The 12,178-nt window shown below is 37.3% G+C and overlaps 1 protein-coding gene across 1 annotated transcript; it reads left to right on the top strand.

The window, feature by feature from the left end:
• Positions 1-1,722: 1,722 nt before the first annotated feature.
• On the top strand, positions 1,723-12,178 carry LOC121755932 (probable E3 ubiquitin-protein ligase ARI8). Its single transcript, XM_042151376.1, has 15 exons — positions 1,723-2,008; positions 2,630-2,754; positions 3,027-3,132; positions 3,222-3,312; positions 5,557-5,729; positions 6,007-6,111; positions 6,196-6,284; positions 7,176-7,283; positions 7,492-7,582; positions 7,704-7,793; positions 8,678-8,725; positions 9,864-9,935; positions 10,303-10,402; positions 10,509-10,635; positions 11,506-12,178. Exons 1-15 carry the CDS (start codon positions 1,778-1,780, stop codon positions 11,768-11,770), a joined length of 1,821 nt encoding a protein of 606 aa, XP_042007310.1. The 5' UTR covers positions 1,723-1,777; the 3' UTR covers positions 11,771-12,178.

Below are 12,178 nucleotides of genomic sequence, written 5' to 3'. Positions count from 1 at the left end.
TGGTACCACGGATTGTGGTTGTTCGTTCAAGAACTTTGGATAGCATTTGGGTAGCGTTCCACTTCGTTGTTGATTTCTTCTTGGATTGCCGGTACTGCTCTGCTAACAATTCGAGACATTTTGAGCTTCGAATAAATCTTTGACGAGGACGGTATTTTTTCGAATTTTTAGGAAGAGGAATAAAGATTGAAATGTGTATGAAATGGATATGGAGTGGTATTTATAAAAAATTTTCGAATTTTAAAAAAAAAAATTAAAAATTCCGTTGCGGCCCTGCCCGACACGAAATAAACCCTGGCGGGCCGCTTGCAATCCCGTCCGAACCATTTACGCGAGCACGGGCCGGACCCGGGACCGTCCCTGGCCGCAATGCGTGCCCCGAGACGGCCCGTGCCGCAACTCCTCTCCCTCCAACGCGCAGGACGGGCCGGGACTCGCGATTTGCGGCCCGGCCCCTTGCGTTAACGATGGGCTAACTGAAATCAATGAAGTAGAATTTTAATAAAGGTACTTGGAATGGGGAAAGGGGAGAGGGACGAATATGTTTGAGAAGGGGGCATACAATTCTTTTCTTTCATCCTTTTTATTTAATGGTATGGTTTATACGTGTGCTGAGGGAGTATATATATGTTTAAATAAAGTAGCGTCGAGAAAGTGCGTTTTTTTTAAAATTCTTTTATTTAGTTTTGCTTTTATATTTTCAAGAGCAGGGAAAATTTAATATATGTGTATTTTGGGTAAGTCCCATTTATTTAATATGGAGGGGGAGAAATTGCAAGATAAAAAAATAATTGAAGCCTCAAATGCATCTTAATTGTTGTTTGATTTCTTGTGTTGATCTATGTGTTATTTAAATGTTAAAGGTGATTACTTGCAAGTAAGACGTGATATCAAGGGAAAGAATATATTTGTGTATTAAGCACCCGAGATGAGCTTCCTTTTAACTAAGGACAATGTCCTAAATATTTTATTGATGGAAGTGAAACTATGTTTATCATGCCGTGAGTTGATTTTTAACGTGCCTATCTGATGTGACTTTTGCCATTATTATTTAAATCGAATTCGTCCTCGTAGGGCCGCAAACCCTACTTGAATTAATGTACACCTATGGTAGACCGTGTGCTAGCATATGGGTTGGCCATTCTAGTGACTTGGTTTGTGGGCACATTCCATGTCATGTATGTGCAGATATGGTTAACATCTATGGAAAAATGACTGATCAGTCGACTTTTTACAATGGGAATGATTTTGAGTGCCTCGGGCCTTTTTAAAGCAAAACCCCGATGGTTACTTATGAATGACATGATAAATATTATTTTGATAACTTGTTTTCGGCATAAGTCCACTGAGTATTTTTATAGTACTCAGCCCTGCATGCGTTTTCCTTATGTGCAGGTTGAGCGGCGACGTGCAATTGGTGGTGTTGAGCAATTAAAATTGAAGTATTATTTGATTATCTTTGAACTTCGAGTGTCGTTGTGTTTCCACACATGACGACACTCTTTCTCTTGAAAGCTTCCACTGAGATATTGTTTTTACTCATCATTTATTTAGCTTTGAACCTAATTATTTGGATATTTGAAAACTTGATATCTTTGGATAATGTCAAACCCTGGGTAATTTTTTTTAAATATTAATTATTGGTCAAACTCTTTATTGAAACCCAAGTGTTTTCATCCGTTGAGTTCTTTTAATCACGACTGCCCTAGGGGATTCCGTCCCCCAAATTCTCACCGTCTCTCAAATTTCTCTCTAGGGTTTTCTCAACTGAACCACGATGGAATTGGAGTCCGACGACGATATGCACGATGCCAATGAAGTAGCCTCGCTGGATGAGGATGATAACTACTACAGCGGCGGCGAGGACGACGACGATATGCTCGAAACTGGCGAAGACGAAGAAGACTATGCCTATGACTATGCCGATGAAGACGACGACGACGCCGCTGATTACGACTTTATCGCCAACTCGGATGACGGCGATGACGCACTCGTCAGTCGCTCGCAGGTACTACTCGTAGAGCGGCGCTTTGCTTTTTGTCCGATTGATTTATTCAGTTGCTGCAGTGACAGACGAGTAGCTAATTCGTTCAATTTGCTTGATTCAATGTGATTTAAGCTGGGAATTATTATGTGTGTATGTACATTACAGTTGTGCAAAATGAAAATTTGGGTCTTTACAAGCCAGTGTCTTCTAATTTTTTTTTGGTTTGTTGGGTGGTTACTAACGTTTTTCTACAGGGAGGGAGATTTTTAACTTTAAATTACCGTTTTTTTCCCTGCATATGTAAGAGCGGGGTTTACTGCTTCCTTTAATCAGAACAGACGCTGTGTTTGGTGGAATAGAATTGATCTATTGTGTTCTTGAAACAAGATTGATCAGTATAGAAATAATAAGTAAAAACCAAAACTTAAGTTAATATTTGATGAGGTCCAGCTTAGCTTTGACATTTTATGCTCCTAAACTCAGGGGCATTGCAACGAGTGAGGGTCAGAGAAAGTTCTGTTTTGTAACTAAGAACTTTGAATAATAGTCATGCGCTTTCTGAGTTAGCATTTGCTTGAAATGCCTTTCATGTTTATGATTCCACCCTCCCTCTTGAGAAACTCACTGTTGTATGTTCTACAGAAGAATTATACTATCTTAAAAGAGGAAGATATACAAGAACGCCAATTCGAAGACATTACCAAAATATCTACTGTTCTTTCTATTCCACGGGAAGCAGCATGCATACTGTTGCGGCGTTATAACTGGTAACTGATTGTACTTTTCTCGTTAAAACCAAGTTTTTGTAAGGCTAAAACCAAGTTTGTTAAATTTCCATTAACTTGGGTCTAGACTCTAGAGTAACTTAATTATTGTTCTTCAAGAAAGTTGAGGTACCTGGTGTGGGAAAAATTGTTTGAAGTGCTTAAATATCCCGTTATGTTGGAAAATGTCTGATTTTTTTTTTCTGTAATATATGATCTGGTTGTCTTATTGCAGTTTATACATCTACAAACTATTTTTACATTATTGTTTTCAGGAGTGTGAATAACGTGCATGAAGAATGGTTCGCCGACGAAGAAAATGTTCGTAGAGCTGTTGGCATATTGGAAACACCAGTTGTTAAGGCTCTAAATTTTAAGGAAGTAAGTTATCAATTTAAGATGATTTCTATCTTTAGTTTCCTTTCAGGATGTGTTTCCACATGTGCTTATCTTACTTTGTATCCTAGTAGGTGTCCTGCGGGATCTGTTTTGAGCGCTACACTATCAACAAACTACGAACTCTTGCGTGCTCTCACCTTTTTTGTGACACATGCTGGAAAGGTTTGTCTATCAGTTTCATACTTCAACTGACTAATTCTTGTAGATACATCAAAAAGGAAAGCTATATCCGTATCCGCATCTTTGCATGCCCTTTATTGGATCAATTCAACAGAATTTCCCTATAGCTGAAACAAACATTTCATCGAAAGAAAATTTTGCTTTCTTTGCTTGTGTTGGAAACTCGGAGAGGGGATTTCATGATCTTCGAAGATACTTTCTTTGTCGATTGAATCCGGGAGGGGAATTGAGTACTATGGAAAGCTCTCGGTGGTTTTATAGAGGGGGCACCATGGCTCCTAAGCCTTAAGGCAATTTAGTGTCTCCCCCCTAGTGTGGTGTTATAATTTATTGACCAGGTGGAAGTCTGGGTGAATCATTGATTGAATATGATTGCTTAACTTAGTTGCATATACATATACACATTCTGTGCAAAATAGATAAAACTGAAGATCGAAACCTGGTTTTGCAAGCAGAAATATAAAAGTGCATGCAAACTCGAAGCGGATATAAGTATCTTGTACCAAGCCCTATTTGGTGGGAACTTAGTTCTAACTGAGATCGGGACTTGCTTAGAGTATAGTTCTTAGGACTCATTAGGAACAATTTTGATCTCTACTCATCAATGTTTCTGGTTGTAATTTGCATGTTGCTTATATAGGATAGAATTGATCTAAGTATCTAATCAACTTGAACATCTATTAATTGGTATAGTTGCTTAAATAATTGAATGGTAAAGTTATTCATATTTCAAATTTGACATCGAACCCTTTATTGTAAACTCAATTATTGTATCATATATTAGAAAGTTTACGTTACTGTTTGTGTAGAATTACATAACTAAGTCATATATATTACACATGAACTTATGATAAACATTACTGACTATGGATGTACACATTGATGTGTATATATTCCTTGGTAGCTACAGGATCCAATAAGATACTAGTAGTATAAGTTATTGGTAGTTGAAAATATTGAACAGATTAATCTTAATATGGTAATTTAGGTTGGGTGATTAGGCTGATTGAACAGATGAGTTCTTAATCTGGTAACTAAGGATGGGTAGTTAGGCTAATTTTGTTTTGTTCTAGTGGGTGACTGGGATATACAAGTTGTTTATTATAGTGGAATATATTCAAAAGTTGCTTGGCTTTTGGTTTTGAAGATATGGAGAATTATTCCTTTGCTTTGATTTCCTTTTGGTGATTTTCAAAAGTGAGCTGGTTTGTGGATTTCGTATGAGGGCTGAAGTAAACAGATTCAGAAGTACTCATTTTTATGTTTTTAAGGGGTTAACCAGTGTTGTTAGGGTCGCGGGGCGCATCGGGTCGATGAGGTAAAAATTTGGGTCGCGGGTCGACGAGTCGACTGGGTCGAGAGACCACAAATCTAGGCTAATTGTTTTGCCTTTAATATTAAATAAAATAAATATATTGCTCTAATGTTTATAATATATCAAATAATATAAATGTAGACGCAATTCATGTGAATAGAGATAAAGTGGAAAATAGAAATGATCAAAATATCAAAACAATTCATAAGTCATAACACAATAAATAATTGATACCATTGTCTGAAAATATCAAAACAAAGGAATATATGAAGGGTGGCGGCAAAAGATCTTTGAATTGTTTATTTGTTTAGGAGTGAAGAGGCCGAATTCTAAAGTGTAGAAAGTAGGTTTGAAAAGTTTGATGTGATGCATGCATATATATAGAGAATTGTGATTCAGAGAGTCAGAAAACATGTGAGAGATTTGAGAAAATCAGAGATAGCATATGTTTAGGGCGACCCAGGCGACCCACTCGACCCAGGCGACCCACTCGACCCAGGCGACCCATCGGCGACCCTGTATCTCGATCAACCCACCCATGTTGGGGCGGTGATGGTCTCGACCCAGGCGACCCGGGCGACCCGGGCGACCCAAACGACATTTTGACACACTGGGGTTAACCAAACATGATGCCTGAATGGGTGCCTTAGAGATGTTGTAATACATTCACTGGGGTGTCATCTGATAAATCTTTTAGTTTGTCAACCTTGTGATAGGAATGAACATGTTATGGCCAATTTTGTCTTTGACCTCTGAAACGTACACATTGGATTTATCGTCTCTAACGAGAACGGTGCGATCTTTGTGATTTTCTGATGAAATTTATCTCTGCAATGTGTCTCTTTGAGATTTGCATGTGTGAGTGCTAAAAAGTCAAACATAACTGATCTATTACTTGGCTGTACTTTTAGCTTACATAAGTACTTCCATCAATGACGGTCCTGGATGCTTGGTGCTGAGGTGTCCAGAACCTTGTTGTGGTGCTGCTCTTGGCCAAGATATGATTGATAAGTTAGCTTCCCATGAGGATAAGGAGAAGTACCGCCGCTATCTTCTTAGATCTTATGTTGAGGACAGCCGTAAGGTAGACAAATCACCTCTTGAATCCTTGCTAGTTCTTCTGATTTCTGTATGAATCTTTAGGTTACTGACTTTTTACTTTATATACTAAGTGCAGAAAAATTTATAGCATCATCTTATTGAAAATTAACATCCATAAAAGGCATCATTCTGCAAACTGTATACGTTACAAAATTGTTACTGCTTCATCTTGATAATAGGCTTATTATGCCTTAGTTAGTTTCATCATTCATTTGGGACTGTATTTGGAAGGTCATTTTTTCTCTTATCTTCCCTTACAGATTAAGTGGTGCCCTGCTCCTGGTTGTGATTCTGCTGTTGAATATGTTGTTGGTAGTGGAAGCTATGATGTCACTTGCAATTGTTCATATAGCTTCTGTTGGAATGTGAGTTGGGGTTTGTTATGTATTTTACCGTCTTAATTTTCTTCATGAGGATAAGTTAAGTAATATGAGCTGTGCTATGATCAGTGCGCAGAAGAAGCCCATCGGCCAGTGGACTGTGAAACTGTGGCAAAGTGGGTTTTGAAAAACAGTGCAGAATCTGAGAACATGAACTGGTATACTACTTCTCCAATGAATCTGGTGAAACTGACATCATAAGTGCCTGTTCATGTAACTAAGATATTTTCTTGGTATGGGTATACATATCAGTGTTTATTTCTGAAATGCATGTGTTTGAATTTTGAAATATAAAGCAAAGAAGTGGTACTATCATGTGCTGTTAATCTCTAGTATCTTATTTTAAAATAATCCTCTATTTTGCATTATCAATTATCTTTAGTCATGTTGCAGAATATTTTACGAACTATGTCAGATTTGTACTCTTGCAGCTGGGGTCATGTTGCAGAATATTTTGCGAACTATGTCAGATTTATACTCTTAGCCATCTAGGTAACATAATTGATGATGTTGAGATGTTAATTGATATTGAGTCATGTCATATTTATACTCTTGCAGCCGGGGTTGTGTATCTCCCTATCAGTTAAAAATGTACTCCCACTGTCCCACTCAAGATGTCCACCTTCCCTTTTTAGTTTGTCCCACTCAAGATGTCCACTTTTAATATTTGGAAACAAATCCCTCTCTCCTCTATACTCATTAAAATATACAATTTTTTTTCTCTACTTATTCCACCTAACAACTCCTCCTAAAATCCCGTGCCACTCAAGAATGTGGACATTTTGAGTGGGACGGAGGGAGTAGATTATATCTACCTTAGATGGTACAAATTTTATGTTTCCTGCCTGGGTCTCCATATGATAATTGTATAATGTATATATGGTGTATCAAAAGGCTAGCTCATTACTTTTTACTTGCAAGATAGCACATACTTCTTGGTGGTGTTCTTGGCCTTGTAGTTTGTGTCCTCCTTAATTTTCACTTACAAGATATTATTTACTTACAAGATAGCATACACGCATTCCTCATGATGATTTTGCCATTTTTAGGATATTGGCCAACTCCAAGCCATGTCCCAAGTGCAAGCGTCCGATTGAAAAGAACCAAGGCTGCATGCACATGACTTGCACTCCACCATGCAAGTTTGAGTTTTGCTGGTATGCTTCTCTACTATTCTGCATTTAAACCAAAATATTTCAGGAAATACGTATTTCCCTTTGCGTGGCTTTACTATGGCCCATGGCTGAATTTCTTATCTGTTTCAATCAAATCCCTAATCAGAGTAACTACATTGATTTTCAAGAACTGTTCCACTCATCGACATTTTAAAACTGTTCCCCTCATTGGCATTTTATACCTTTTCAGGTTGTGTCTTGGTCAATGGTCAGAGCATGGTGAGAGAACTGGAGGTTTCTATGCATGCAATCGTTATGAAGCAGCAAAGCAAGAGGGAGTGGTGTGCAATGCAGGCTTTTCTGTCACTAGCATCTTCGCTACATGACATTTTGTTATGTCAATTGTGAATTTAATATTTGAATCTGATTGCTTCTTTTGACTGAATTGCAAATTGGGTCCAGTATGATGATGCAGAAAGGAGGAGAGAGATGGCCAAGAACTCCTTGGAACGATACACTCATTATTATGAGCGATGGGCATCCAATCAATCGGTATGCAAGTCGATTCACAGTTTATCTCATAAAGTCTAAAGGACATTGTTTCTGTAATAAAATTGCTTATATTTGGTCATCAGACTCTTTTGGGTAGTCAGTGCATTAGCATGAAGATTCCAGTTGAGAGATAGTTTTTCAATCAGACCAAGGGCCAAGCACACGAAAATAATTTACCCTAAAATTTAAGATAAAGAGGCTGTACAGGAAGAATAGGAAATCGTGGCCACAAATGTGAGACCTACTTGAATCTAATCACTTTTCATATTGTGTTATGAAAGTGCTCAGAAAGTTAACATCTAACTATTTAGCTTAGTCTTAAATTCTGATTGGCTAGAAAGCTATGTATCATTCATTCCTTTGACCTATTACTATGAAGAAACTTGGCAGAAATGATTTTTGTGATCATATGAAGCCAGTGTAACTGTTTGGCATTGACATTTAACAAGTTCAATACTATATGTGGATACTGTCCCCATTCACTAACATATCCCAATTTCCCACATCTTTCTTTACATTATAAAGTCTCTTTTTGGATGTTTCTTGGTGTGTCTCTCTGACTCATATTTATGAATGGACTCTATATGAAGAGTGATAGAAGTTTGGTATCCTTTTTAACAAGCAGACAGTTTCTGTAGTGGGTTCTCTAGGTCTGCACTCTGTTGGATCAGTTGGGATTGGCTCACTCCCCTTTTGAAAACTACCTCTAAGGCACTAAGTTTCTTTACTTATTGTCATTTACCTAACGATTATCATAAGTTATTGAACCTATTTTGTCATTCCATCATCATCACAAGGAACTTACATGCTGTTTCCTTTCTTGAGTCTTGAGTTATTTTTTCCTTTTTCTGCATAACATGCAACTTTAAGCAAATTCAATGCAGTCAAGGCTAAAGGCACTGGCGGACCTGCATCAAATGCAAACTGTACATGTAAGGATTTCCTTCCTCCATTATTCTATCTATCTACGTCTCCAAATGATAATGGATGCAAGTTGTGTTTCTCTATCCGACTCCATTATGATTGTTTAGAAAGAAGAGTAATTCAGGATCTGCTACAAAAAGTGACATCAGATACTTAGCACTTAACTATCTTGTTAAGCATTCCTGCTCATTTGGAGGATTTGATCAATGTTGTCCGTGGAATATGGTTGTTGGCATGGCGGTTGTAAATATACAAATAAAAATATTATTAATGTATACAAAAATAAGAAATATAAAACGCAAAAAATGAAAAAAAGAAAATGATAGAAACATAATATCTCAAATCTCAGAAAAATAATTGAAACATAATGTCATAAACCATTACATAATATGTATAATAATTCAAGTCTTAGCACAATAATTAAAGTCACAAACCAACACATTTGAACTCTTCCACGGAGAAAACTTTTTGTTTTCCTCTTTCAAGAAAATATTAAAATCCTTCCCCTCGTATGAAGCTAATGAAGCGTTGCCTAGGTATCTATAAAATTAGCTCCTCAATTTCCTGTGGCCACTTAAAAGGAGGTTTTGATGACTACATTAAGTGAATGAGGAGTTGCCTCTGCGTAGTTTCCCAATCAAACGACACTTACAAGCAGTGGTGGACGCAAGAATTTTAAACTGGGGATCCCAAATCACATAACACAAGGAAAATGAAAATTACAAAGAGGAAAAAAATAGAGACCACAAATCAACAGCTTTAGGAGTCAAACTAGGGCCTTCAAATCAAATGATTCTACAAGCAATTCCTGGACTACTTGCACTAAAACTAGAATACATAAATTTATGGATACATATTACATATAGCTAGAGCTAAAATTGATGAGGAGTCAAACTAGGGCTGCCACCGCTTACAAATGCCAGTAATCAAACAATTCTCTTATCATGGTATAACTGTTTGTGCATTTTTGGAATACCAAGAGAACTAAACTAGTTTTAGGAGTGCCGTAGTCTTGTGGTCTCTGGGGATCATCACCATTGCTAAATATCCAAATTTGAATCATATGAGGTCTTATACACCCCCCCCCCCCTCTTGCAAATTGGATTTGGTTTTGGTTTTGTGATGTTCATTCATTTTCCAATCCAGCTTGAGAAGCTAAGTGAAGTTCATTCCCAGCCTGAGTCACAATTGAAGTTTGTTATTGAAGCTTGGCAACAGGTAAGCTCTGGACAAGTACTCAAGTTAATAAGATAATACGGAGTATATATTTCAATCTTTTCCTTTTTGTTTGATTATGAAAATACTAACTTAGTTGTCAATAGAATTGTTTCCAGTTCTTTGGTATCATTATGTCTTGTCTAAATATTTTACATATGCAGTTCGAAACTGCCTACATTGTTCCATTTGTGTCTTACTTGCTCTTGCAGCATAGTTTACTTTTCATGTGAACAGATGGTCCTTATTTTCTATATTACCTGGAAAGTCTTATATCTGACTCTGCTTTCTCCGAAGGCATTATATTTGCCCTTTTTTTGTTCAATTTATTTTATGTATACTGATGCATGAACTTTGGACAATGGTGCAGATTGTAGAATGCAGGAGGGTTCTAAAATGGACGTACGCATATGGATATTATCTACCTGAGGTTGAACATACAAAAAAACAGTTCTTTGAGTATTTGCAAGGTATTTCTACATTCTCTTATAACCTGCTTGTGCTCCCTTAATGAAATACTGGGTCATTTATATTATTTTAATTTTATTGTGACAACCCAAATATTTATAACTCTAGGGGAGGCGGAAGCTGGTCTGGAGAGGCTTCATCAATGTGCAGAGAAAGAACTAATGAATTACCTGAATTCCGAGGGGCCATCAAAAGATTTTAATGACTTCCGCACCAAACTTGCTGGCCTGACAAGGTAGTTTGTGTTTGCATCAAGAAGTATGTGATTATTGATGTTTTGATTCTCAGAGCTGTGGCGTTGTCTCTATGGGAATTCTTGCACGTCCGTCTTATATTGAATATTTCTTTGAAAAGTCGACAACATGTTACTTGTCTAGAGCCTAAATCTCTAGCACTTCCTTCGACCAACAAAAACAGGTCCCAATGGGGGTCTGCTACATGTTTTTATAAAAAATGGTCATCACAGATTTTAATTTAAAGTGGTTGGAGTATTGTGAATGGGTCCATCTTTTTTATGCGTGAAGAATGGGTCCATCTGTATTGGGGTAATATGTTGTGAGGTAGCTACTCTAAATGGAAAGGGACTAAAATGGCAAAAAAATAGACTGTTTTTGTGGACGAAAGGATTAGTTTACTGCGTAGGAAACACAAGGGTTCAACTCTTTCAAGGTTGTTGTTCATTAAATTAGCTAGTTTTAGCAAACAACTGTTCCATTTGCTAACTCGGATTCTTTTTCCTTTCCTGGAAAAATTTAGGTTATCCTCATCTCCAGTCATTGTCCTTGTATATGCTGAGTTATCTAATTTAAGTTAAGACTTAAGATGTCATGTTTTGAACTTATTTAGATTAATGTTTATGTGGTGTCAGTGTGAGCTTATATTACTCTTGTACGAGTGACTTTTTTTTATAATTTATACCCCCCTATTTTCTCAGTGTGATGAATCTCGTTTGTTTATCTTTTTTTTTTATTCTAGTGTCTAATTCTTTCAGTCAATGAGAAGGTTGGAATTATGCATGTAACTGATGCCTTGTTTGTCAGTAGAAGTTTTTACTTGCACGTGTATATTTTGAACAAGGATATGACTTTTTTGTTTGTTTTTACAGCGTAACACGGAACTACTTTGAAAACCTGGTTAGAGCACTGGAGAATGGGCTTTCAGATGTAGATTCACAGGCAGTATGCAACAAGATGAGCTCAAAAACTGCAGCAGGGACTAGCAAGAGCAAAGGGGGAAGAGGGAAAGGATCTTCTAAGACGGGCACATCAGTCAGAAATGCAGATGATTCTGGAAGTTGGGCATGCGATAAGTGTACATATATGAATGCTCGATCTGCAGCTGCATGCCAAGTGTGTAACCACCGCAATTGAGTTATGCTCTGGATGCACTAAACAGAAACCTCCTCAGTAGCCTGTTTTGTTGGAGATGCACAGGATTGATGACGGTAGCGGTTAATTATTTGGTTCGGGTGAAATGTGTGGGGTGGGTGTTGTTTGTATATAGTCTGTATTATGCTAAAATGGAAGTTACCCTGCTGCATAGATACATTAGAGAAAAGAAAAAGGAAAAGAAATGTGATGATGTTCATACTTAATCTTGGTGTATATGCTGGGGCATGATGATGTGCTTGTGATAACATGTTCTACTTAATTCTCTTTCCATTACTGTAGATTTGATGCTTGGGCATCGTAGAGTAGAAGCGTTAGCTTCGCGGTTTGTTCTACTCTGGGGCAAAAATAATATTAAAGGTTCCCAATGTGAAACTTCTTTTTAATTTG

This window comes from Salvia splendens, chromosome 11 (assembly GCF_004379255.2).
Source record: "Salvia splendens isolate huo1 chromosome 11, SspV2, whole genome shotgun sequence".
Lineage (NCBI taxonomy): Eukaryota > Viridiplantae > Streptophyta > Magnoliopsida > Lamiales > Lamiaceae > Salvia > Salvia splendens.
Note: the sequence above shows the minus strand (reverse complement) of the source record. Positions and strands in the feature narration are given on the sequence as shown.

What these genes read in the sequence shown, in the direction of transcription:
- LOC121755932 (XM_042151376.1), top strand. Translation starts at nt 1,778, where the DNA reads ATGGAATTGGAGTCCGACGACGATATGCACGATGCCAATGAAGTAGCC. An exon ending in CACTCGTCAGTCGCTCGCAG is followed by an intron (nt 2,009 to 2,629) that starts GTACTACTCGTA and finishes TATGTTCTACAG; the next exon opens with AAGAATTATACTATCTTAAA. An exon ending in GTTCTTTGAGTATTTGCAAG is followed by an intron (nt 10,403 to 10,508) that starts GTATTTCTACAT and finishes TTATAACTCTAG; the next exon opens with GGGAGGCGGAAGCTGGTCTG.